Source organism: Bombina bombina, chromosome 3, assembly GCF_027579735.1.
Source record: "Bombina bombina isolate aBomBom1 chromosome 3, aBomBom1.pri, whole genome shotgun sequence".
NCBI lineage: Eukaryota > Metazoa > Chordata > Amphibia > Anura > Bombinatoridae > Bombina > Bombina bombina.
In genome coordinates, this window is record NC_069501.1 from 94,161,857 (window position 1) to 94,189,678 (window position 27,822).

General features: G+C 41.6%; 1 protein-coding gene across 1 annotated transcript in view; it reads left to right on the plus strand.

Annotated features, from left to right (window-relative positions):
- The window catches only part of BRWD1 (bromodomain and WD repeat domain containing 1), a gene marked incomplete in the record, with an annotated part of 1,309,461 nt that overhangs the window by 834,041 nt on the left and 447,598 nt on the right, over positions 1–27,822 (plus strand). Inside the window, 1 exon segment of the mRNA XM_053705925.1 lies at positions 3,851–3,933. Coding sequence (XP_053561900.1) covers positions 3,851–3,933 — 83 coding nt within the window.

The window sequence follows — 27,822 nt, forward strand, 5'->3', positions numbered from 1 at the left end:
GGTAGGATGTCTCTTATTTTTAATGGTTTCCTTCGGGAACTTTCTCCGGGATTGATCCTTGCTGTTTACTTCTGCTGAAGCTAGTTACGGGTCATGTTAGTCCTATGTTTGTCTGTTATTCTCTTCCCCTCTAAGGGAGGATTTAGGCAGCATGACGGTTATGACCCTGTCTGCAGGCTGGTCTTGCTCGGGTTCAGTTTTTCTGTCTTGTGGCTTGTTCAGACATGTGGCGCCTGTTCTGCCTGGCTGGGGCCGGTTGAGGCGCTGAGTGCTCACTTTATTATCAGTCCTCATTTAGCCTTCAAGCTGGTTGCGGGTCAGGGAGTCACTCTTTTTCTTCCGATACTCTCAGGACCGAGAGTGTTCTTCCTCATGTGGGAGGATTGGGGGCGTAACACCTCCTTACTGCTGTCTTGGCGATTTGACTTTTCTGAGGCTCTGGGATATTGTCCTTTCGGACTTGTTCCTTCCATGGTCCTTTAGGGGACCTGATTTTTCCTTAGGTAGATGGTTGTTCCTTTTTGAGGACATTGAGGTCTCCTTTGGGCTCTGCTTAGGGTTCTTCCTTTTTTTTTCATGTGGTCCTCTGACTCGTATTGGAGGTGATGTAGAGACTAGCCATGCTCGAGTGACTTTGTCCTCGAGGTATCCCCTTGCTTTGGACATCTTGTAGCGGTTCAAACGCTTATGGGCTCTAGTGTCTTGGTTTGAGATGACTTAGCTCCTTTGGTGTGTTGGACTTTGGCAAGGGGTGATTTCTTCCTTGGGTCGGGACTTGCAAGGTGTTGTCATTATCCGGGCTATTCTGGATATTGCATTTTTATCTCTCTGTGGGTCTGTTTTTTTATATCAGATGTGGTGTTTGAGTTTCTGGGATATTGTTTGTTTTTAAACAATTGGGGGCTCGGACCTGTCATCGCCCTGGTTCTTCCGGTTGTTGTGGTGGTTCCCATTGCAGGTTGTTACTGGACTTTGCAGACTTTAGGGCGGGTTCGGGCTTCTGCACTTCCAGGGACTTTGCACTTTGGTCTGGCTAGTTGCCCTGGTCACGGTTGACCAGGTTTTCTGAGGCCGATGCTCATGGGGCTTGCCTTACGCCTATTGAACGGTTTCCCTTGGACAGTTTGCTGAGGTAACCTGATGGCTTCGCGGTTCTGCAGGCAAAGGGTTTGCAGGGTATCTGCTGCAGATATTGCACCTTGTCTGTGTGATAGCAGGCTAATTTCTAATGGGATTCCTTGCAAGTTCATCTGCGTTGGAGATTGATCTCTTGTTCAGCCTGTGGCCTTGTGTCTTGTGGGCAGGTGCACTGTATTTAATGGCCCCTTTTTCTTAGGGGGCTTGTTCTCCTCCTTACTGAGGTGTGGTCCTTGTCTTAGGACTTCTCCTGGATTCAGAAGTGGAACAGAGGATTTACCCTATGTTGAAGATGACATGTTCTCTGGGTTTTTCTGTTCTATCTGGAGTCTTTCTGGCTCTGCGTTGAGACTATGTTGGGCCTTTTTTTGCTAGATTCTTCGGCCTTGTCAACTGTCTATAAGGAGTTTTGGGTGAGCACCCGAGTCCTGTTAGAATGGCTGGGGCCATTCTTCCACTCTTTTGTGAGCTGGTGGGGAGATCTTTTGTTCCCCTGTTTTCAGACCTGCCGACGCTTGGGCTGGCCCGGCTGGGAGCATTTTCTGAGATTGTTGTTTATCTGCGGGGTTGCAGTGGGCCTCGTTGAGGTTCTGTGCTTCTCCCTTTTTTAGACACTATATGTCGGTCTGGCAGCTTGGATTGCCTGGAGTGTGCTCTCTGTCTTGGAGTTTTTGCAATCTTAACTCTTGTTTGGCCGCTTTTTTACTTCTCAGCAAGTATTTCTTTTTGTGTTATCCTGATGATGACTAAGTGTTCTTGACTCAGGTTTTTACCTTGTCTGGGTCTGCTACACATATTATATGTTTGAATACTTCAGTATTCTAAGTTCTGACGTTTTGAGGACTCCGTCTTCAGTTGTCTTTTTAGGTGCCTTGGCACGATGTTGAGAGGACAGTTTTCTCTGTTCCTAATCCTTGTGGTTTTTGTTTGGTCTGGGCGTTGCCTCCCATTATTTGTCAGGACCCATTTGGGTCTTTGTGAGCTGGGCTCGTTCTGGGAGTTCTTCTTTTATGGAATTTTTGACCTTTCAGTTTTCCTTTGGTTCTCCTTAACCTATCCCTTTGGGAATTTTTGACTGGTGTTCCCTTCGCAAGTGAGGGGTGTGCGGTTGGGGACCGACTGCTGGGCGACGGTGTCTCCTGGAGGACCATTGGCTCAGTTGAGTCTGATTTTGCGGTCTCTCGCTAGGCTTCCAGACTATCTGCGGGTCAGTGTCCTTTGGGCCTTTTTCTTTTCAATGTTTCTCGGCTTCAGATGAAGCAGGGTTTTGTTGGGTAGTGGTTTTGGGCCTGGTGCCAGAATGGGCCGCCTCTTGTACCCTCCCATCTTGGCATTCAGTTTCCTCTAAAACTTGGGTATTGTTTTCCCAAAAGTAATAAATGCAGCTGTGGACTTTCCATTTATGAAGAAAAACTTAAATTATGCTTACCTGATAATTTTATTTTCTTCAGATGGAGTCCACAGCTCCCCACCTGTATTTTTTATGTGGGGCGTCTGTCTTTTTATTCTTCTGCCACCTTTTCACCCTGATATTTCTTCTACTGTTCCTTGTTCCTCGGCAGAATGACTGGGGGATGAGGGAAGTGGGAGGAGTATTTAAGCCTTTGGCTGGGGTGTCTTTACCTCCTCCTGGTGGCCAGGTTCTTATTTCCCAAAAGTAATAAATGCAGCTGTGGACTCTTTCCATCTGAAGGAAATAAAATTATCAGGTAAGCAGAATTTTAAGTTTTGCATAACTTGGATGCTGTGCGTGCTAAAATTTACTAAAGATTTTTGGCAATCTTCTGCCCTGTGCATAAGGTTCAGAAGGCCACTTGTACTACTTTTTCCCTCTGGTTAAGAAGTTGGTTAAGAAGTATGATTTGTTTTGCTTATTAGCAGCCTCCTTAGAGAATTAAGGCTCATTCCACCACAGCTGTCTCCTCATCTTGGGCTTTCAAAATGAAGCTTCTGTGGAACAGATTTGCAAGGCTGCAACGTGGTCCCGTTTGCATACTTTTTCAAAGTTTTATAAATTTGTTTAGGTCCTCCTGCCTTTTTCTCCCTCCCTGTTCATTCCGTGTCCTCTAGCTTGGGTATTGGTTCCCACTAGTAATTGGAATGGCATTGTGGACTCTCCATGTCATAGGAAAGAAAAGAAAATTTATGCTTACCTGATAAAACTTTTTCTTTCCAGACATGGAGAGTCCACTACCCCGCCCTATTTTTAATTATAATTCTGCAGTTTTTTGAGTAAACCTCAGGCACCTCTATACCCTTGTGTTTCTTCTTTTTCAATGTTCCTTCAGCTGAATGAAGAAAATAAAATTATAAAGTAAGCATAATTTTAAGTTTTGCTTAACTTGGATGTTGTGCGTACTAAAATTTTACTTTCAAGCTACTAAAGATTTTTTGGCAATCTTCTGCCCTGTTTGTTGTTTTCTCTTGAAAGCATAAGGTTCAGAAGGCCACTTGTACTACTTTTTCCCTCTGGTTAAGAAGTATGATTTGTAATCTGGGGATTATAGGTAAGTGAAGTTACACTTAACAGCTTTGCTGGGGTGCTCTTTGCCTCCTCCTGCTGGCCAGGAGTTGAATATCCCACTTGTAATTGGAATGACATTGTCGGGAAAGAGAGACATTTATCAGGTAAGCATACATTTAGTTTTTTGTTCATTTATGTTGAAATTATATGCTAGCATGTTTTGACTGATGAACTTTGCTTTCTTTTCAGATACCATGACATGCCAGATGTAATCGACTTCCTAGTGTTACGCCAGTTTTATGAACATGCCCGTGAAAGAAACTGGCAACCTGGTAAATCCTTCATTGCTTTTTGTAGGGACATTTGTTAGAATTGGACTTTCTTCCAATTTTCTTACTTTCTTACAGGTGGAGGCAAAGATTCCCAAACCCCAAAAGCCTTGTAAAACCCCTCAAACCTCACACATACTTCAGTCTTTACTTTGCCTCCGCTGGAGGTGGTTAAAGAGTGAAGATGTGCCTTTTATTCTTCAGAGAGAAGGGTTATCAGTCGTCATTGATGCCTTGTTTCCCCTCAGAGTACAGGGCTTGTCAGAGAGATGTACATGGGGTATGGTTTGTGATTCTTTTTTTACCTCATGGGAAATTTTTCATAAACGTTCCATATTTGGTTGCAAGTTCTTTTGCCTCCCTTTTATGTATCTACAATATACACCTATTCCTTTGCTGATCTGTTTCAGTACCAGTTTTGCTGTCTGCTGCTTATTTGCTGGTGGACGAGTTTCATTTGTTCATCATTGTAGACACTCTATAGCTATGTTATCAGCACTTTTAGTGTATGTATATGTGTGTGCGTGTATATATATATATATATATATATATATATATATACATATATATATAATTCGGGCTGGGCGATATTCTTATAGATGACTAACACCTTAATTTTTCAATAAAAAAATAATTTAAGACTACAGAATCTTAATGTACATGTTTCTGAATGTCCAATACACTCTGAGAGCATAAAAATACAAACCATATGTGTGTGTGTGTGTGTACATATGTATATATGTGTGTGTGTGTGTATATGTGTGTGTACGTGTGTGTGTGTGTATATATATGTATATATGTGATATATACCTGTGTGTATATGTATATATGTGATTATATGTGTATATATATATATGTGTGTGTGTACATATGTATACACACACATACATATATACAATCACATACACAGTTGCACACGTGTGTTTATGTATGTGTGTGTATATATATATATATATATATATATATATATATATATATATATACTGTGTGTGTGTATGTATGTATATATATAAAGGGGAGGAGAGTCCACGGCTTCATTCATTACTATTGGGAATTAAGAACCTGGCCACTAGGAGGAGGCAAAGACACCCCAGCCAAAGGCTTAAATACCTCCCCCTCTTCCCTCATCCCCCAGTCATTCTTTGCCTTTCGTCACAGGAGGATGGCAGAGAAGTGCCGGAGTTTTGAAGCAGTCTCTTATGGAGGGTAGTACTCTTTGGAATGGGACTGGAGTTTTAAGTAATCCTGTCAGCCTCTCAGTAAGAGCCTGGGCTAAAGTTAGAGTCTGGAGATGCAGGGAGAGTCTTTCTGTGAAATTATCCCCACTCATATTAACAACTCCACGAGCAATCAGCGTTGACAAGTTTCGCTGCCTGCTTTCTTCACTCAAGTCCATGTCAGGAGCGAGGCTACTAACCTGTCACACTTGAAGGGCCATGTTCCTGTTCCACGGCATAGATTTTGGTAAGATCGTTTCGTTTTTTATTAACATAACATAGAAGACAGGGTCACAGGGTGGCGCCTTTTTATCTTTACAGAATCAAGGGTTAATATTCCTAGAAAGGGGATTATTTAACAGGGGGGTTATACATGATATAGTTATTGTATCATTGCTGTGTTATGTGCGAGATGGGGCTCTGGCAATGTTTGGAAATTCAGGTGACTTGCAGGAATTCCGCTGCCTTTTTTGGCACGCTTCCCTAGTGCAGGGGCGGTCCTGTAAGGCACGCCATGTGACTGGGTGTGACTATCCCTCCTTCTCTGTTGATCTGCGGCGCAGGAGACGTAATGGTTTCTGGAGTCCAGGTCCTAGGAGGTGGTGAGTGCCCTGGCCATTGGCTGTATAAGGTGCCCTTTTTTGTAGTTAAGTAGACTATCAATAGCGAGAGCTATGGAGGACTCTGATGCGTTAGAGGGATCTCCCTCTTTAACTAAGTCTCATTCCTGTGTTTCTTGTGAGAAGGTTCTGGTAGATCAGCCTTCTCAACTTTGTTCCACATGACTTGATAAAGTCACAACATCTAAAAGTAAACAGATGTCTAGTACTACTGAGCCGTCCACCTCTGAGGGTTCTTCGTCCCGTGAGGTGCGTTCCCTGCATTCATCTCCGCTTGCACATGCAGCGCACCGGGGCCCAACCGTTACTCCGGGAGAGATTCATTGGCCGTCAGACTTTGCGTACCAACTGGAATCGGTGGTTTCTAAGGTGATCTCTGCCTTACGTTCTGCTAAGCGTAAGCATAGGATGTATGATGGTGGCCCGACCCAGGGTTTGTCCTCGCGGATGGCAGATCCAGAGGCTCTATTTGAGGTTGAGGCCTATATATATATATATATATATATATATATATATATATATAATATATATATATATATAAATAATAATAATAATATATATATATAAATATATATATATAAATAATAATATATATATATATATATAAATATATATAATTTTATATATATATAATATTATATATATATAGATATACTAATATATATGGTCCTGGGACAGAATCCTTTTTACTATTCCTTACTGTTTTGCACTCATTGGCTTTTTTTTTTTCTTCAGGTGGCCTCATCCTACTTGAACTGTGATCACTACAGATACATGTATCTCAGGTTAGGGAGCTTGTTTGGTGGGGGTCTCTGTGAGCAAAGGGAGTTTGGGAACCTCAGGAGGCTAGGTTACCAATCAATGTTCTCTGTGCAATTTCTTTCTTAAGACACGCTGAGTCCACAGATCATCAATTACTGTTGGAAATATCACTCCTGGCCAGCAGGAGGCAAAGAGCACCACAGCAAAGCTGTTAAGTATCACTTGCCTTCCCACAACCCCCCAGTCATGCTCTTTGCCTTCAGTTCAAGGAAGAGGTGAAGATTTTGTTGGCATTCCTTTGTTCCCACGGTTGGAAGATCAGTTTGGAGAAAAGTTCTCTTGTTCTGGCTACAAAAGTGACCTTGTAAGGGACCATTATAGATTCTCTAGCGATGAAAATATTTGACAGAGGTCAGAAGATTCTGTCCGCTTGCCTGTCCTTACAGTCGGTGGTCTGACCATCAGTGGCCCAATACATTGAGGTAATCGGGTTAATGGTGGCTTCCATGGACATAGTTCCATTTGCTCAATTCCATTTGAGACCTCTGCAGCTATGCATGCTCGCCCAGTGGAATGGGGATTATTCAGATCTATCTCAGAATAGTTCTGGATCAATCAACAAGGGAATCCATATTGTGGTGGCTGTAGCAAGAACATCTGTCCCAGAGAACGTGTTTTCAGAGACCCTCTTGGGTAATTGTGACCAAGGATGCCAGCCTGTTGCGTTGGGGAGCATTCTGGGACTCTTTGAAGGCGCAGGGACTTTGGTCTCAGGAGGAATCTAATCTCCCCATAAACATTCTGGAGTTGAGCCATCTTCAATGCCTTGATGGCTTGGCCTCAGCTGGCCCTAGCTCGGTCTGTCAGGTTCCAGACGGACAACATAACCTCAGTGGCCTACATCAACCACCAAGGGGAAACTCAGAGTTCCTTAGCCACGAAGGAGGTGGCACGGATCATCCAGTGGGTGGAGGATCACAATTGCTGTCTGTCTGTCTGCCATCCACATTCCTGGAGTGGACAATTGGGAAGCAGACTTCCTGAGCAGACAGACTTTCCATCCAAGGGAGTGGGAACTCCATCCGGAAGTGTTCTTCAGGTTAACAACCAAATAGGGATTACCGGAATTGGATCTGATGGCGTCTCATCAGAACACCAAGCTCCCAAAGTATGGCTCGAGGTCGAGAGACCCTCAAGCTTTTCTGATAGATGCTCTGAAAGTTCCTTGGAACTTCAGATTGGCATATATATTTTCTCAGTTTGCTCTCATTTTGTGAGTCAAAGCCCGGATGAAGCAGGAGAGGGCATTGGTGTTTCTTATAGCTCTTGCGTGGCCTCGCCGGATCTGGTATACAGATCTAGTAGAAATGTCATGTCTACCTCCGTGGAGACTTCCGCTGAGGAAGGACCTTCTTCAGGGGCCCTTCTGCCATCCAAACCTAGTTTCTCTGAAGCTGACTGTTTGGAGATTGAACTTGATTGAAGCTTGATTTTAGCTAAGCCTGGATTTTCTGAGTCGGTCATTGAGACCATGATTCAGGCTCGGAAGCCTGTCAATAGAAAGATTTACTATAAGATATGGCGTAAATATCTTTATTTGTGTGAGTCTAAGGGATATTCTTGGAGTAAGGTTAGGATCCCAAGGATCTTGTCTTTTCTCCAGGAAGGCCTTGAGAAGGGGTTATCTGTCGGTACCCTTAAAGGTCAGATTTCTGCTTTATCTGTTCTGTTGCACAAGTGTCTGGCGGACGTGCCGGATGTCCAATCCTTTTGTCAGGCTCTGGTCAGAATCAGGCCTGTGTTTAAATCAGTTGCTCCACCTTGGAGCCTTAATTTGGTTCTTAAAGTTTTATAACAGGCTCTGTTTGAATCTATGCATTCCATAGATATAAAGTTATTATCTTGGAAAGTTTTGTTTCATATTGCTATTTCTTCTGCTCGGAGGGTTTCTAAACTCTCCGCTTTGCAGTGTGATTCTCCTTTTCTCATATTTCATGCAGATAAGGCAGTTCTCCGTACCAAGTTTGGTTTTCTTCCTAAGGTTGTTTCGGACAGAAATATGTATCAGGAAATTGTTCTTCCTTCACTCTGTCCTAATCCTTCTTCTCATAAAGAATATTGTTGCACAATTTAGACGTTTTGCGGGCTCTTAAATTCTATCTGCAGGCTACGAAGGACTTTCGTCAGTCTTCTGCCCTGTTTGCTTTTCTGGTAAACGTAAAGGCAAGAAAGCTACGCCCACTTCTCTTTCACTTTGGTTGAAAAGTATTATTTCTATGGCTTATGAGACTGGTGGACAGCAGTCTCCTGAGAGAATTACAGCTCATTCCACTAGGGTGGTGTCTTCTTCCTGGGCCTTCAAGAATGAGGCCTCTGTTGAACAGATTTGTAAGGCTGCGACTTGGTCTTCTTTGCACACTTTTTCCAAATTCTATAAATTTGATACTTTTGCCTCGGCTGAGGCTTCTTTTGGGAGAAAGGTTCTGCGAGCTGTGGTGCCTTCTGTTTAGGTTACCTGTCTTGCCCTCCTGTATCATCTGTGTCCTCTAGCTTGGGCATTGATTCCCAACAGTAATTGATGATACATGGATTCACTGTGTCTTAAGAAAGAAAACAAAATTTATGCTTACCTCCTAAATTTATTTCTTGACACTGGGAGTCCACAGCCCTCCCTGTTTTTCAGACAGTTTTTTTTATATAAACCTCAGGCACCCTCTGCACCTTGTGTTTAATTTTTCTCCTTTTCCTTCGGTCGAATGACTGGGGGTTGTGGGAAGGGAAGTGATACTTAACAGCTTTGCGGTGGTGCTCGTTAACTCCTCCTGCTGGCCAGAAGTGATATTCCTAACAGTAATTGATGATCCGTGGACACACCGTGTCAATAAATAAATACATTTATCAGGTAAGCATTTTGTTTTCTTTCATGTAATTAGCAAGAGTCCATGAGCTAGTGACGTATGGGATATACATTCCTACCAGGAGGGGCAAAGTTTCCCAAACCTTAAAATGCCTATAAATACACCCCTCACCACACCCACAATTCAGTTTTTACAAACTTTGCCTCCTGTGGAGGTGGTGAAGTAAGTTTGTGCTTAAGATTCTACGTTGATATGCGCTTCGCAACAGGTTGAAGCCCGGTTTTCCTCTCAGAGTGCAGTGAATGTCAGAGGGATGTGAAGAGAGTATTACCTATTTGAATACAATGGTCTACCTCTAGGGGATCTATTTCATAGGTTCTCTGTTATCGGTCGTAGAGATTTCTTCTCCTACCTCCCTTTCTCCAACATAGGTGTGTCCGGTCCACGGCGTCATCCTTCTTGTGGGATATTCTCTTCCCCAACAGGAAATGGCAAAGAGCCCAGCAAAGCTGGTCACATGATCCCTCCTAGGCTCCGCCTACCCCAGTCATTCTCTTTGCCGTTGTACAGGCAACATCTCCACGGAGATGGCTAAGAGTTTTTTGGTGTTTAAATGTAGTTTTTATTCTTCAATCAAGAGTTTGTTATTTTAAAATAGTGCTGGTATGTACTATTTACTCTGAAACAGAAAAGAGATGAAGATTTCTGTTTGTAAGAGGAAAATGATTTTAGCAACCGTTACTAAAATCGATGGCTGTTTCCACACAGGACTGTTGAGATGAATTAACTTCAGTTGGGGGAAACAGTGGGCAGACTTTTGCTGCTTGAGGTATGACACATTTCTAACAAGACTTGGTAATGCTGGAAGCTGTCATTTTCCCTATGGGAACCGGTAAGCCATTTTCTTAGTTTACTATAAGAATAAAGGGCTTCACAAGGGCTTTAAAGACTGGTAGACATTTTTCTGGGCTAAAACGATTACTTTATAAGTATATTTAGTGGATTATAACTGTAAATAGTTCTTTTAATCTTGGGGATGTATTAAAAAAAACGGCAGGCACTGTATTGGACACCTTTTTCACTGGGGGCCTTTTCTAGTCATAGGCAGAGCCTCATTTTCGCGCCACTAATGCGCAGTTGTTTTTGGAAAGCAAGGCATGCAGATGCATGTGTGAGGAGCTAAGAACCACTGAAAAAGCTTATTGAAGGCGTCATTTGGTATCGTATTCCCCTCTGGGCTTGGTTGGGTCTCGGCAAAGCAGATACCAGGGACTGTATAGGGGTTAAATGTAAAAACGGCTCCGGTTCCGTTATTTTAAGAGTTAAAGCTTTCAAATTTGGTGTGCAATACTTTTAAGGCTTTAAGACACTGTGGTGAAATTTTGGTGAATTTTGAACAATTCCTTCATACTTTTTCACATATTCAGTAATAAAGTGTGTTCAGTTTAAAATTTAAAGTGACAGTAACGGTTTTATTTTAAAACGTTTTTTGTGCTTTGTTATCAAGTTTATGCCTGTTAACATGTCTGAACCATCAGATAGACGATGTTCTGTATGTTTGGAAGCCAAGGTTCCTCCCCATTTAAATATATGTGATGAATGTGACATAGTGTCCAAACAAAGTAGGGACAATGATGCCACTGATAATGATGTTGCCCAAAATGATTCCTCAAGCGAGGGGAGTAAGCATGGTACTGCATCATCCCCTTCTGTGTCTACACCAGTCTTGCCCACACAAGAGGCCCCTAGTACATCTAGTGCGCCAATCCTTCTTACTATGCAACAATTAACGGCTGTAATGGATAATTCTATTAAAAACATTTTGTCCAAAATGCCCACTTATCAGAGAAAGCGCGATTGCTCTGTTTTAGATACTGAAGAGCATGAGGACGCTGATGATAATGGTTCTGACATACCCTCACACCAATCTGAAGGGGCCAGGAAGCAGGTTTTGTCTGAGGGAGAAATTTCAGATTCAGGAAAAATTTCTCAACAAGCTGAACCTGATGTTATTACCTTTAAATTTAAATTAGAACATCTCCGCGCTCTGCTTAAGGAGGTGTTATCTACTCTGGATGATTGTGACAATTTGGTCATTCCAGAGAAGTTATGTAAGATGGACAAGTTCCTAGAGGTCCCGGTGCCCCCCGATGCTTTTCCTATACCCAAGCGGGTGGCGGACATTGTAAATAAGGAATGGGAAAGGCCCGGCATACCTTTTGTTCCTCCCCCTATATTTAAAAAATTATTTCCTATGGTCGACCCCAGAAGGGACTTATGGCAGACAGTCCCCAAGGTCGAGGGGGCGGTTTCTACTCTAAACAAACGCACTACTATCCCTATAGAAGATAGTTGTGCTTTCAAAGATCCTATGGATAAAAAATTAGAGGGTTTGCTTAAAAAGATGTTTGTTCAGCAAGGTTACCTTCTACAACCAATTTCATGCATTGTTCCTGTCACTACAGCAGCGTGTTTCTGGTTCGAAGAACTAGAAAAGTCGCTCAATAAAGACTCTTCGTATGAGGAGGTTATGGACAGAGTTCAAGCACTTAAATTGGCTAACTCTTTTATCTTAGACGCCACTTTGCAATTAGCTAGATTAGCGGCGAAAAATTCAGGTTTTGCTATTGTGGCGCGCAGAGCGCTTTGGCTAAAGTCTTGGTCAGCGGATGTGTCCTCCAAGAACAAATTGCTTAACATCCCTTTCAAAGGTAAAACGCTGTTTGGCCCTGACTTGAAAGAGATTATTTCAGACATCACTGGGGGAAAGGGCCACGCCCTTCCTCAGGATAGGTCTTTTAAGGCTAAAAATAAGCCGAATTTTCGTCCCTTTCGCAGAAACGGACCAGCCTCAAATTCTACACCCTCTAAGCAAGAGGGTAATAGTTCTCAAACCAAACCAGCCTGGAGACCGATGCAAGGCTGGAACAAGGGTAAGCAGGCCAAGAAACCTGCCACTGCTACTAAAACAGCATGAAGTGTTGGCCCCCGATCCGGGACCGGATCTGGTGGGGGGCAGACTCTCTCTCTTTGCTCAGGCTTGGGCAAGAGATGTTCAGGATCCTTGGGCGCTAGAAATAGTTTCTCAAGGTTATCTCCTGGAATTCAAGGAACTACCCCCAAGGGGGAGGTTCCACAGGTCTCAATTGTCTTCAAACCAAATAAAAAGACAGGCATTCTTACATTGTGTAGAAGACCTGTTAAGAATGGGAGTGATTCATCCTGTTCCATTAGGAGAACAAGGGATGGGGTTTTACTCCAATCTGTTCATAGTTCCCAAAAAAGAAGGAACATTCAGACCAATTTTAGATCTCAAGATTCTACACAAATTTCTCAGGGTTCCATCGTTCAAGATGGAAACCATTCGAACAATTCTTCCTACCATCCAGGAAGGTCAATTCATGACCACGGTGGATTTAAAGGATGCGTATCTACATATTCCTATCCACAAGGAACATCATCGGTTCCTAAGGTTCGCCTTTCTGGACAAGCATTACCAGTTTGTGGCACTTCCGTTCGGATTAGCCACTGCTCCAAGGATTTTCACAAAGGTACTAGGGTCCCTTCTAGCGGTGCTAAGACCAAGGGGCATTGCAGTAGTACCTTACTTGGACGACATACTGATTCAAGCGTCGTCTCTGTCAAAAGCAAAGGCTCATACGGACATTCTCCTAGCCTTTCTCAGATCTCACGGGTGGAAAGTGAACATAGAAAAAAGTTCTCTGTCCCCGTCAACAAGAGTTCCCTTCTTGGGAACAATAATAGACTCCTTAGAAATGAAGATTTTTCTGACAGAGGCCAGAAAATCAAAACTTCTAAGCTCTTGTCAAGTACTTCATTCTGTTCTTCTTCCTTCCATAGCGCAGTGCATGGAAGTAATAGGTTTGATGGTTGCGGCAATGGACATAGTTCCTTTTGCACGAATTCATCTAAGACCATTACAACTGTGCATGCTCAGACAGTGGAATGGGGATTATACAGACTTGTCTCCGACGATCCAAGTAGATCAAAGAACCAGAGATTCACTCCGTTGGTGGCTGAACCTGGACAACCTGTCACAGGGAATGAGCTTCCGCAGACCAGAGTGGGTCATTGTCACGACCGACGCCAGTCTGGTGGGCTGGGTCGCGGTCTGGGAACCCCTGAAAGCTCAGGGTCTATGGTCTCGGGAAGAATCTCTTCTCCCGATAAACATTCTGGAACTGCGAGCGATATTCAATGCTCTCAAAGCTTGGCCTCAACTAGCAAAGGCCAAATTCATAAGGTTTCAATCAGACAACATGACGACTGTTGCATATATCAACCATCAGGGGGGAACAAGGAGTTCCCTGGCGATGGAGGAAGTGACCAAAATAATTCAATGGGCGGAGAATCACTCCTGCCACTTGTCTGCAATCCACATCCCAGGAGTGGAAAATTGGGAAGCGGATTTTCTGAGTCGTCAGACTTTCCATCCGGGGGAGTGGGAACTCCATCCGGAAATCTTTGCCCAAATAACTCAATTATGGGGCATTCCAGACATGGACCTGATGGCGTCTCGTCAGAACTTCAAGGTTCCTTGCTACGGGTCCAGATCCAGGGATCCCAGGGCGACTCTAGTAGATGCACTGATAGCGCCTTGGACCTTCAACCTAGCTTATGTATTCCCACCGTTCCCTCTCATTCCCAGGCTGGTAGCCAGGATCAATCAGGAGAGGGCTTCGGTGATCTTGATAGCTCCTGCGTGGCCACGCAGAACTTGGTATGCAGACCTGGTGAATATGTCATCGGCTCCACCATGGAAGCTACCTTTGAGACAGGACCTTCTTGTTCAAGGTCCATTCGAACATCCGAATCTGGCTTCACTCCAACTGACTGCTTGGAGATTGAACGCTTGATTTTATCAAAGCGTGGGTTTTCAGATTCTGTCATTGATACTCTTGTTCAGGCTAGAAAGCCTGTAACTAGGAAAATTTACCATAAAATATGGAAAAAATATATTTGTTGGTGTGAATCTAAAGGATTCCCATGGAACAAGATAAAAATTCCTAAGATTCTATCCTTTCTACAGGAGGGTTTGGAGAAAGGATTATCTGCAAGTTCTTTGAAGGGACAGATTTCTGCTTTATCTGTTTTACTTCACAAAAAACTGGCGGCTGTGCCAGATGTTCAAGCTTTTGTTCAGGCTCTGGTTAGAATCAAGCCTGTTTACAAACCTTTGACTCCTCCTTGGAGTCTCAATTTAGTTCTTTCAGTTCTTCAAGGGGTTCCGTTTGAACCCTTACATTCCGTAGATATTAAGTTACTATCTTGGAAAGTTTTGTTTTTGGTTGCAATTTCTTCTGCTAGAAGAGTTTCAGAGTTATCTGCTCTGCAGTGTTCTCCTCCTTATCTGGTGTTCCATGCAGATAAGGTAGTTTTGCGTACTAAACCTGGTTTTCTTCCGAAAGTTGTTTCTAACAAAAACATTAACCAGGAGATAGTTGTGCCTTCTTTGTGTCCGAATCCAGTTTCAAAGAAGGAACGTTTGTTACACAATTTGGATGTAGTTCGTGCTCTAAAATTCTATTTAGAGGCTACAAAGGATTTCAGACAAACATCTTCTTTGTTGTTTGTTTATTCTGGTAAAAGGAGAGGTCAAAAAGCAACTTCTACCTCTCTCTCTTTTTGGCTTAAAAGCATCATCCGATTGGCTTATGAGACTGCCGGACAGCAGCCTCCTGAGGGAATCACAGCTCACTCCACTAGGGCCGTGGCTTCCACATGGGCCTTCAAGAACGAGGCTTCTGTTGATCAGATATGTAAGGCAGCGACTTGGTCTTCACTGCACACTTTTACCAAATTTTACAAATTTGATACTTTTGCTTCTTCTGAGGCTATTTTTGGGAGAAAGGTTTTGCAAGCCGTGGTGCCTTCCATCTAGGTGACCTGATTTGCTCCCTCCCATCATCCGTGTCCTAAAGCTTTGGTATTGGTTCCCACAAGTAAGGATGACGCGGTGGACCGGACACACCTATGTTGGAGAAAACAGAATTTATGCTTACCTGATAAATTACTTTCTCCAACGGTGTGTCCGGTCCACGGCCCGCCCTGGTTTTTTTAATCAGGTCTGATGAATTATTTTCTCTAACTACAGTCACCACGGTATCATATGATTTCTCCTATGCATATTCCTCCTTTACGTCGGTCGAATGACTGGGGTAGGCAGAGCCTAGGAGGGATCATGTGACCAGCTTTGCTGGGCTCTTTGCCATTTCCTGTTGGGGAAGAGAATATCCCACAAGTAAGGATGACGCCGTGGACCGGACACACCGTTGGAGAAAGTAATTTATCAGGTAAGCATAAATTCTGTTTTTCAGATCGACGATATACTCTTATATACCATTACCTCTACTGATTCTCGTTTCAGTACTGGTTTGGCTATCTGCTATATGTAGAGGAGTGTCCTGGGGTAAGTATGTCTTATTTTTTGTGACACTCTACGCTATGGTTGGGCACTTTATATGAAAAGTTCTAATTATATGTATATAAACTTATATTTGCCTTGATTCAGGATAATCAGTATTCCTTTTCAATTCAGACTGTCAGTTTCATTATTGGGATAATGCATTTAGTTATTTTTTTTTACCTTGAAAAATTTAATTTGGCCTTTTTTCCTGCATGCTGTTAGGCTCGCGAAGGCAGGAAATGTTTCTTTTTATTACATCATTTTTGGCGCGTACTTTTTTGGCGCAAAATTTTTTTTGTCATTTCCGGCGACGCAATTACACTGGAAGTTGTATTCTGTTACACATGCGTATTCAGACATTTTTATGCCAAAAAAATGTGGGCGTCTTTTTTTACTCACATTATTTAATCATTTCTCTTTCATTGCTTCGGGTTTCTAGAAGCTTATTGTTTGGCATTCTTTCCCATTCCTGAAACTGTCATTTAAGGAATTTGATAATTTTGCTTTATATGTTGTTTTTTCTATTACATATTGCAAGATGTCTCTTCCTGAACCTGGATCAAAATCCTCTAATGGACAGATGCTGCCTGATGCTGGTTCTACCAAAGTTAAGTGCATATGTTGTAAACTTGTGCTAACTGTTCCTCCAGCTGTAGTTTGTGAAAGCTGTCATGATAAACTTTCCGATGCAGATTGTGTTTCCATTAGTAATAATCCTTTACCTGTTGCTGTTCCTTAAACATCTACTGTTCAGGATGTTCTTGTTAATGTAAAAGAATTTGTTTCTAATTCTATTAAGAAGGCTCTGTCTGTTATTCCTCCTTCCAGTAAACGTAAAAGGTCTTTCAAAACTTCTCACTTTCAGATGAATTTTTAGGTGACCGCCATCATTCTGACTTATCTGTTTCTGATGAGGTTTTTTCCGGTTAAGAAGATTCTACTACAGATATTGATACTGATAAATCTTCATATTTATTTAAGATGGAGTTTATTCGTTCATTACTCAAAGAAGTTTTGATTGCTTTAGATATGGAGGAGTCCAGTCCTCTAGATACTAAAACTGCTATACGTTTAAATTCGGTTTATAAACCTCATGTGTTAATTCCGGACGTTTTTCCTGTTCCTGATGCTATCTCAGATGTGATTGCTAGGGAATGGGATAGTCTGGGTACTTCATTTACTCCTTCTCCAAGATTTAAGAAATTGTACCCTGTGCCATCTGATAGATTGGAGTTTTGGGATAAAATCCCTAAAGTCGATGGGGCTATCTCTACTCTAGCCAAACGTACTGCTATTCCTACGGCAGATAGCACTTCGTTTAAAGATCCTTTAGATAGGAAAACTTAATCTTTTTTGAGAAAAGCTTATTTGTTTTCAGGTAATCTTCTTAGACCTGCTATCTCTTTGGCTGATGTTGCTGCAGCTTCAACTTTCTGGTTGGAGACTTTAGCGCAACAAGTGACAGATCATAATACATATAGCATTGTTAAACTTCTTCAACACGCTAATAATTTTGTCTGTGATGCCATCTTTGATATCATTAGAGTTGATGTCCGGTATATGTCTTTAGCTATTTTAGCTAGACGAGCTTTATGGCTTAAATCCTGGAATGTAGATATGACTTCTAAGTCAACTTTGCTTTCTCTCTCTTTCCAAGGTAATAAGTTGTTTGGTTCTCAGTTGGATTCTATAATTTCAACTGTTACTGGAGGGAAGGGTGCCTTTTTGCCTCAGGGCAAAAAATCTATAGGTAATTACAGGGCTGCTAATCGTTTTCGTTCCTTTCGTCAGAATAAGGAGCAGAAGCCCGATCCTTCCCCTAAAGGAACAGTTTCCGGTTGGAAACCTAATCCAGTCTGGAGTAAATCCAAGCCTTCCAGAAAGTCAAAACCAGCCCCTAAATCTGCATGAAGGTGCGGCCCTCATTCCAGCTCAGCTGGTAGGGGGCAGGTTACGATTTTTCAAAGATGTTTGGATCAATTCAGTTCACAATCTTTGGATTCAGAACATTGTTTCGCAAGGGTACAGAATAGGTTTCAAAGTAAGACCACCTGTGAGAAGATTCTTTCTCTCACGCATTCCAGTCAATCCAGTGAAGGCTCAGGCGTTTCTGAAATGTGTTTCAGACCTAGAGTTAGCTGGGGTAATTATACCAGTTCCAGTTCTGGAACAGGGTCTGGGGTTTTATTCAAATCTATTCATCGTACCAAAGAAAGAGAATTCTTTCAGACCGGTTCTGGATCTAAAAATATTGAATCGTTATGTAAGGATACCAACATTCAAAATGGTGACTATAAGAACTATTCTGCCTTTTGTTCAGCAAGGGCATTATATGTCTACAATAGACTTACAGGATGCATACCTGCATATTTCCAATTCATCCAGATCACTATCAGTTTCTGAGATTCTCTTTTCTAGACAAGCATTACCAGTTTATTGCTCTTCCATTTGGTCTAGCAACAGTGCCAAGGATCTTTTCGAAGGTTCTCTGTGCCCTTCTGTCTGTAATCAGAGAACAGGGTATTGCGGTATTTCCTTATTTGGATGATATCTTGGTACTTGCTCAGTCTTCACATTCTGCAGAATCTCATATGAATCAACTTGTGTTGTTTCTCCAAAAACATGGTTGGAGGATCAATTTACCAAAGAGTTCCTTGATTCCTCAGACAAGAGTAACCTTTTTAGGTTTCCAAATAGATTCAGTGTCCATGACTTTGTCTCTGACAGAAAAGAGACGTCTGAAATTGGTTTCAGCCTGTCGAAACCTTCAGTCTCGATTGTTTCCTTCGGTAGCATTATGCATGGAGATTTTAGGTCTCATGACTGCTGCATCGGACGCGATCCCTTTTGCTCGTTTTCACACGAGGCCACTCCAGCTTTGTATGCTGAACCAGTGGTGCAGGGATTATACAAGGATATCACAAATAATATCCTTAAATCCCAATGTTCGATCATCTCTAACTTGGTGGATGGATCACCATCGTTTATTTCAAGGGGCCTCTTTCGTTCGTCCAATCTGGACTGTGATCTCAACAGAGATGCAAGTCTATCAGGTTGGGGAGCTGTATGGGGATCTCTGACAGCGCAAGGGGTTTGGGAATCTCAGGAGGCGAGATTACCAATCAACATTTTGGAACTCCGTGCGATTTTCAGAGCTCTTCAGTTTTGGCCTCTTCTGAAGAGAGAATCGTTTATTTGTTTTCAAACAGACAATGTCACGACCGTGGCATATGTCAATCATCAAGGGGGGTCTCACAGTCCTCCAGCTATGAAAGAAGTATCTCGGATACTTGTATGGGCGGAATCCAGCTCCTGTCTAATTTCTGCGGTTCACATCCCAGGTGTAGACAATTGGGAAGCGGATTACCTCAGTCGCCAGACGTTACATCCGGGCGAATGGTCTCTTCATCCAGAGGATTTTCTTCAGATTGTTCGACTCTGGGGTCTTCCAGAAATAGATCTGATGGCCTCTCATTTGAACAAGAAACTTCCCAGGTATCTGTCCAGATCGCGGGATCCTCAGGCGGAAGCAGTGGATGCGTTGTCAATTCCTTGGAATTATCATCCTGCTTATATCTTTCCGCCTCTAGTTCTTCTTCCAAAAGTGATCTCCAAAATTCTATTGGAGCGTTCATTTGTACTGCTGATGGCTCCAGCATGGCCCCACAGGTTTTGGTTTGCGGATCTCGTTCGGATGGCCAGTTGCCACCTCTGACACTTCCATTAAGACCAGACCTTCTATCTCAAGGCCCATTTTTCCATCAGGATCTCAAATTATTAAATTTGAAGGTATGGAGATTGAACGCTTGATCCTCAGTCATAGAGGTTTCTCTGTCTCAGTGATTAACACTATGTTACAGGCTCGTAAATCCGTCTCTAGAAAGATTTATTATCGAGTTTGGAAGACTTACATCTCTTGGTGTTCTTCTCATAAATTCTCCTGGCATTCTTTCAGAATTCCTAGAATTTTACAATTTCTTCAGGATGGTTTGGATAAAGGTTTGTCTGCAAGTTCTTTGAAAGGACAAATATCTGCTCTTTCTGTTCTCTTTCACATAAAGATTGCTAATCTTACTGATATTCATTGTTTTGTACAGGCTTTGTCTCGTATCAAACCTGTCATTAAGTCGATCTCTCCTCCTTGGAGTCTTAATTTGGTTTTGAAAGCTTTGCAGGCTCCTCCGTTTGAGCCTATGCATTCTCTGGACATTAAATTACTTTCCTGGAAAGTATTGTTCCTTTTGGCTATCTCTTCTGCTAGAAGAGTTTCTGAGTTATCTGCTCTTTCTTGTGAATTTCCTTTTCTGATTTTTCATCAGGATAAGGCAGTGTTACGGACCTCTTTTCAATTTTTACCTAAGGTTGTGAATTCTAACAACATTAGTAGAGAAATTGTTGTTCCTTCATTATGTCCTAATCCTAAGAATTCTAAGGAAAGATCGTTACATTCTTTGGATGTAGTTAGAGCTTTGAAATACTATGTCGAAGCTATTAAAGATTTTAGGAAGACTTCCAGTCTGTTTGTTATCTTTTCTGGTTCCAGGAAAGGTCAGAAGGCTTCCGCCATTTCCTTGGCATCTTGGTTAAAGTCTTTGATTCATCATGCTTATGTAGAGTCGGGTAAATCCCCGCCTCAAAGGATTACGGCTCATTCTACTAGGTCAGTTTCTACTTCCTGGGCTTTTAAGAATGAAGCTTCTGTTGATCAGATTTGCAAGGCAGCAACTTGGTCTTCTTTGCATACTTTTACTAAATTCTACCATTTTGATGTGTTTTCTTCTTCTGAAGCAGTTTTTGGTAGAAAAGTACTTCAGGCAGCTGTTTCTGTTTGATTCGTCTGCTTATAATTTCAGTTTTTTTCATTATAAGATTAAAACTTTTGATTTGGGTTGTGGATTATTTTTTCAGCGGAATTGGCTGAATTTATTTTATCCCTCCCTCTCTAGTGACTCTTGCGTGGAAGTTCCACATCTTGGGTATCTGCTATCCCATACGTCACTAGCTCATGGACTCTTGCTAATTACATGAAAGAAAACATAATTTATGTAAGAACTTACCTGATAAATTCATTTCTTTCATATTAGCAAGAGTCCATGAGACCCACCCTTTTTTTGTGGTGGTTATGATTTTTTTGTATAAAGCACAATTATTCCAATTCCTTATTTCTTTCATGTAATTAGCAAGAGTCCATGAGCTAGTGACGTATGGGATATACATTCCTACCAGGAGGGGCAAAGTTTCCCAAACCTCAAAATGCCTATAAATACACCCCTCACCACACCCACAATTCAGTTTTACAAACTTTGCCTCCTATGGAGGTGGTGAAGTAAGTTTTTGCTAGATTCTACGTTGATATGCACTCCGCAGCAAGTTGGAGCCCGGTTTTCCTCTCAGCGTGCAGTGAATGTCAGAGGGATGTGAGGAGAGTATTGTCTATTTGAATGCAGTGATCTCCTTCTATGGGGTCTATTTCATAGGTTCTCTGTTATCGGTCGTAGAGATTCATCTCTTACCTCCCTTTTCAGATCGACGATATACTCTTATTTATATACCATTACCTCTGCTGATTTTCGTTTCAGTACTGGTTTGGCTTTCTACAAACATGTAGATGAGTGTCCTGGGGTAAGTAAATCTTATTTTCTGTGACACTCTAAGCTATGGTTGGGCACTTTATTTATAAAGTTCTAAATATATGTATTCAAACATTTATTTGCCTTGACTCAGAATGTTCAACATTCCTTATTTTCAGACAGTCAGTTTCATATTTGGGATAATGCGTTTGAATCAATCATTTTTTCTTACCTTAAAAATTTGACTTTTTTTCCCTGTGGGCTGTTAAGCTCGCGGGGGCTGAAAATGCTTCATTTTATTGCGTCATTCTTGGCGCGGACTTTTTTGGCGCAAAAAATCTTTTCTGTTTCCGGCGTCATACGTGTCGCCGGAAGTTGCGTCATTTTTTGACGTCCTTTTGCGCCAAAAATGTCGGCGTTCCGGATGTGGCGTCATTTTTGGCGACAAAAAGCATTTAGGCGCCAGACAATGTGGGCGTATTACTTGGCGCCGAAAAAATGGGCGTCGCTTTTGTCTCCACATTATTTCAGTCTGATTTTTTCTTTGCTTCTGGTTTCTAGAAGCTTGTTTATTGGCATTTTTCCCATTCCTGAAACTGTCATTTAAGGAATTTGATCAATTTTGCTTTATATGTTGTTTTTTCTCTTACATATTGCAAGATGTCTCACGTTGCATCTGAGTCAGAAGTTACTTCAGGAAAATCGCTGTCTAGTGCTGGAACTACCAAAGCTAAGTGTATCTGCTGTAAACTTTTGGTAGCTATTCCTCCGGCTGTTGTTTGTATTAATTGTCATGACAAACTTGTTAAAGCAGATAATATTTCCTTTAGTAATGTACCATTGCCTGTTGCAGTTCCCTCAACATCTAAGGTGCAGAATGTTCCTGATAACATAAGAGATTTTGTTTCTGAATCCATCAAGAAGGCTATGTGTGTTATTTCTCCTTCTAGTAAACATAAAAAATCTTTTAAAACTTCTCTCTCTACAGATGAATTTTTAAATGAACATCATCATTCTGATGACTCTTCTGGTTCAGAGGATTCTGTCTCAGAGATTGATGCTGATAAATCTTCATATTTATTTAAAATGGAATTTATTCGTTCTTTACTTAAAGAAGTACTAATTGCTTTAGAAATAGAGGATTCTGGTCCTCTTGATACTAATTCTAGACGTTTAGATAAGGTGTTTAAATCTCCTGTGGTTATTCCAGAAGTTTTTCCTGTTCCTAATGCTATTTCTGAAGTAATTTCCAGAGAATGGGATAAATTGGGTAATTCATTTACTCCTCCTAAACGTTTTAAGCAATTATATCCTGTGCCGTCTGACAGATTAGAATTTTGGGACAAAATCCCTAAAGTTGATGGGGCTATTTCTACCCTTGCTAAACGTACTACTATTCCTACGTCAGATGGTACTTCGTTTAAAGATCCTTTAGATAGGAAAATTGAATCCTTTCTAAGAAAAGCTTATCTGTGTTCAGGTAATCTTCTTAGACCTGCTATATCTTTGGCTGATGTTGCTGCAGCTTCAACTTTTTGGTTGGAGACTTTAGCACAACAAGTAACAGATCATGATTCTCATAATATTATTATTCTTCTTCAGCATGCTAATAATTTTATCTGTGATGCCATTTTTGATATTATCAGAGTTGATGTCAGGTTTATGTCTCTAGCTATTTTAGCTAGAAGAGCTTTATGGCTTAAAACTTGGAATGCTGATATGGCTTCTAAATCAACTCTACTTTCCATTTCTTTCCAGGGTAACAAATTATTTGGTTCTCAGTTGGATTCCATTATCTCAACTGTTACTGGTGGGAAAGGAACTTTTTTACCACAGGATAGAAAATCTAAGGGTAAAAACAGGGCTAATAATCGTTTTCGTTCCTTTCGTTTCAACAAAGAACAAAAGCCTGATCCCTCATCCTCAGGAGCAGTTTCAGTTTGGAAACCATCTCCAGTCTGGAATAAATCCAAGCCTTCTAGAAAGGCAAAGCCTGCTTCTAAGTCCACATGAAGGTGCGGCCCTCATTCCAGCTCAGCTGGTAGGGGGCAGGTTACGTTTTTTCAAAGAAATTTGGATCAATTCTGTTCACAATCTTTGGATTCAGAACATTGTTTCAGAAGGGTACAGAATTGGTTTCAAGATGAGACCTCCTGCAAAGAGATTTTTTCTTTCCCGTGTGCCAGTAAATCCAGCGAAAGCTCAAGCATTTCTGAATTGTGTTTCAGATCTAGAGTTGGCTGGAGTAATTATGCCAGTTCCAGTTCTGGAACAGGGGATGGGGTTTTATTCAAATCTCTTCATTGTACCAAAGAAGGAGAATTCCTTCAGACCAGTTCTGGATCTAAAAATATTGAATCGTTATGTAAGGATACTAACGTTCAAAATGGTAACTGTAAGGACTATCTTGCCTTTTGTTCAGCAAGGGCATTATATGTCCACAATAGATTTACAGGATGCTTATCTGCATATTCCGATTCATCCAGATCATTATCAGTTCCTGAGATTCTCTTTTCTCGACAAGCATTACCAGTTTGTGGCTCTGCCGTTTGGCCTAGCTACAGCTCCAAGAATTTTTACAAAGGTTCTCGGTGCCCTTCTGTCTGTAATCAGAGAACAGGGTATTGTGGTATTTCCTTATTTGGACGATATCTTGGTACTTGCTCAGTCTTCACATTTAGCAGAATCTCATACGAATCGACTTGTGTTGTTTCTTCAAGATCATGGTTGGAGGATCAATTTACCAAAAAGTTCATTGATTCCTCAGACAAGGGTAACTTTTCTGGGTTTCCAGATAGATTCAGTGTCCATGACTCTGTCTTTAACAGACAAGAGACGTCTAAAATTGATTTCAGCTTGTCGAAACCTTCAGTCACAATCATTCCCTTCGGTAGCCTTATGCATGGAAATTCTAGGTCTTATGACTGCTGCATCGGACGCGATCCCCTTTGCTCGTTTTCACATGCGACCTCTTCAGCTCTGTATGCTGAATCAATGGTGCAGGGATTACACAAAGATATCTCAATTAATATCTTTAAAACCGATTGTACGACACTCTCTAACGTGGTGGACAGATCACCATCGTTTAATTCAGGGGGCTTCTTTTGTGCTTCCGACCTGGACTGTAATTTCAACAGATGCAAGTCTCACAGGTTGGGGAGCTGTGTGGGGATCTCTGACGCCACAAGGAGTTTGGGAATCTAAGGAGGTGAGATTACCGATCAATATTTTGGAACTCCGTGCAATTTTCAGAGCTCTTCAGTCTTGGCCTCTTCTGAAGAGAGAATCGTTCATTTGTTTTCAGACAGACAATGTCACAACTGTGGCATACATCAATCATCAAGGAGGGACTCACAGTCCTCTGGCTATGAAAGAAGTATCTCGAATTCTGGTTTGGGCGGAATCCAGCTCCTGTCTAATCTCTGCGGTTCATATCCCAGGTATAGACAATTGGGAAGCGGATTATCTCTCTTCACCCATTCATGGTCTCTTCACCCAGAGGTTTTTCTTCAGATTGTTCAAATATGGGAGCTTCCAGAAATAGATCTGATGGCGTCTCATCTAAACAAGAAACTTCCCAGGTATCTGTCCAGATCCCGGGATCCTCAGGCGGAAGCAGTGGATGCATTATCACTTCCTTGGAAGTATCATCCTGCTTATATCTTTCCGCCTCTAGTTCTTCTTCCAAGAGTAATCTCCAAGATTCTGAAGGAATGCTCGTTTGTTCTGCTGGTAGCTCCGGCATGGCCTCACAGGTTTTGGTATGCGGATCTTGTCCGGATGGCCTCTTGCCATCCGTGGACTCTTCCGCTACGACCAGACCTTCTGTCGCAAGGTCCTTTTTTCCATCAGGATCTCAAATCCTTAAATTTAAAGGTATGGAGATTGAACGCTTGATTCTTAGTCAAAAAGGTTTCTCTGACTCTGTGATTAATACTATGTTACAGGCTCGTAAATCTGTATCTAGAGAGATATATTATAGAGTCTGGAAGACTTATATTTCTTGGTGTCTTTCTCATCATTTTTCTTGGCATTCTTTTAGAATTCCAAGAATTTTACAGTTTCTTCAGGATGGTTTAGATAAAGGTTTGTCCGCAAGTTCCTTGAAAGGACAAATCTCTGCTCTTTCTGTTCTTTTTCACAGAAAGATTGCTAATCTTCCTGATATTCATTGTTTTGTACAAGCTTTGGTTCGTATAAAACCTGTCATTAAGTCAATTTCTCCTCCTTGGAGTTTGAATTTGGTTCTATGGGCTCTTCAAGCTCCTCCGTTTGAACCTATGCATTCATTGGACATTAAATTACTTTCTTGGAAAGTTTTGTTCCTTTTGGCAATCTCTTCTGCCAGAAGAGTTTCTGAATTATCTGCTCTTTCTTGTGAGTCTCCTTTTCTGATTTTTCATCAGGATAAGGCAGTGTTGTGAACTTCTTTTGAATTTTTACCTAAAGTTGTGAATTCCAACAACATTAGTAGAGAAATTGTGGTTCCTTCATTATGTCCTAATCCTAAGAATTCTAAGGAGAAATCGTTACATTCTTTGGATGTTGTTAGAGCTTTAAAATATTATGTTGAAGCTACTAAGTCTTTCCGAAAGACTTCTAGTTTATTTGTTATCTTTTCCGGTTCTAGAAAAGGCCAGAAAGCTTCTGCCATTTCTTTGGCATCTTGGTTGAAATCTTTAATTCATCTTGCCTATGTTGAGTCGGGTAAAACTCCGCCTCAAAGGATTACAGCTCATTCTACTAGGTCAGTTTCTACTTCCTGGGCGTTTAGGAATGAAGCTTCGATTGATCAGATTTGCAAAGCTGCAACTTGGTCCTCTTTGCATACTTTTACTAAATTCTACCATTTTGATGTATTTTCTTCTTCTGAAGCAGTTTTTGGTAGAAAAGTTCTTCAGGCAGCGGTTTCAGTTTGAATCATCTGCTTATGTTTTTCATTAAACTTTATTTTGGGTGTGGATTATTTTCAGCAGGAATTGGCTGTCTTTATTTTATCCCTCCCTCTCTAGTGACTCTTGCGTGGAAAGATCCACATCTTGGGTAATCATTATCCCATACGTCACTAGCTCATGGACTCTTGCTAATTACATGAAAGAAAACATAATTTATGTAAGAACTTACCTGATAAATTCATTTCTTTCATATTAGCAAGAGTCCATGAGGCCCACCCTTTTTTTGTGGTGGTTATGATTTTTGTATAAAGCACAATTATTCCAATTCCTTATTTTATATGCTTTCGCACTTTTTTATCACCCCACTTCTTGGCTATTCGTTAAACTGAATTGTGGGTGTGGTGAGGGGTGTATTTATAGGCATTTTGAGGTTTGGGAAACTTTGCCCCTCCTGGTAGGAATGTATATCCCATACGTCACTAGCTCATGGACTCTTGCTAATATGAAAGAAATGAATTTATCAGGTAAGTTCTTTACATAAATTATGGTTTTTTGATGCTTTCGCTCCTTTTATCACCCCACTTCTTGGCTATTCGTTAAACTGAATTGTGGGTGTGGTGAGGGGTGTATTTATAGGCATTTTAAGGTTTGGGAAACTTTAACCCCTCCTGGTAGGAATGTATATCCCATACGTCACTAGCTCATGGACTCTTGCTAATATGAAAGAAATGAATTTATCAGGTAAGTTCTTACATAAATTATGCTTTTCAGTGATCTTCAAGCTTGGCCTCTGCTGAATAGAGTCTCCTCTCAATTTTCAGACAGACAATGTGTCAGCATCAACCACCGGGGGGGAAATCACCGTTCCCTAGCAATAATGTAGGTGTCTAGAATTGTCTCTTGGGCAGAAACCAATTCCTGTCTAGTCTCTGCAATTCATAAAGCAGGTGGGAACAACTGGGAGGCATTCTCTGTCTCCATTCTCTACATCCAGGGTGAGTGGTCTATTCACTAGGATGTGTTCAGATTGTGTATTTTTGGGGTCTCATTTATAGATCTGATGGCCTCTCGTTTGAACAACAAACTTCCCAGGTACTTTGCAAGGTCCAGGGATCAGTAATCCTGATTGCCCCTGCATATCCTCTCACGGTTTGGTAAGTGGATTCAGATGTCCAGCTGCCCTCTTGGTCTCTTCCTCTGCTGTCAGACCTTCTGTCCCAAGGTCCCTGTTTCCATCCGGATATCAAGTCCCTGATCTTGATGGCATAGACATTGAAAGTTTAGTCCATAGACATAGGGAATTCTGTGATTGAAACCTTAATTCAGACTCGTAAGCCTGTAGCTAGGAGAATCTATCACAAGGTCTGAAAGGCCTTTATTGCTGTAGAGATCATGGTTTTTCCTGGATTTTTTTCAGATTTCCTAGGATTTCACAGTTCTTACAGGATGGTTGGGATAAGGGCCTATCTGCCAGTTCTCTGAAATGGAGCTTTCTCCTCTTTCAGTTTTGTTCCACAGGAAAATTGCTAATCTGCTAATCTTT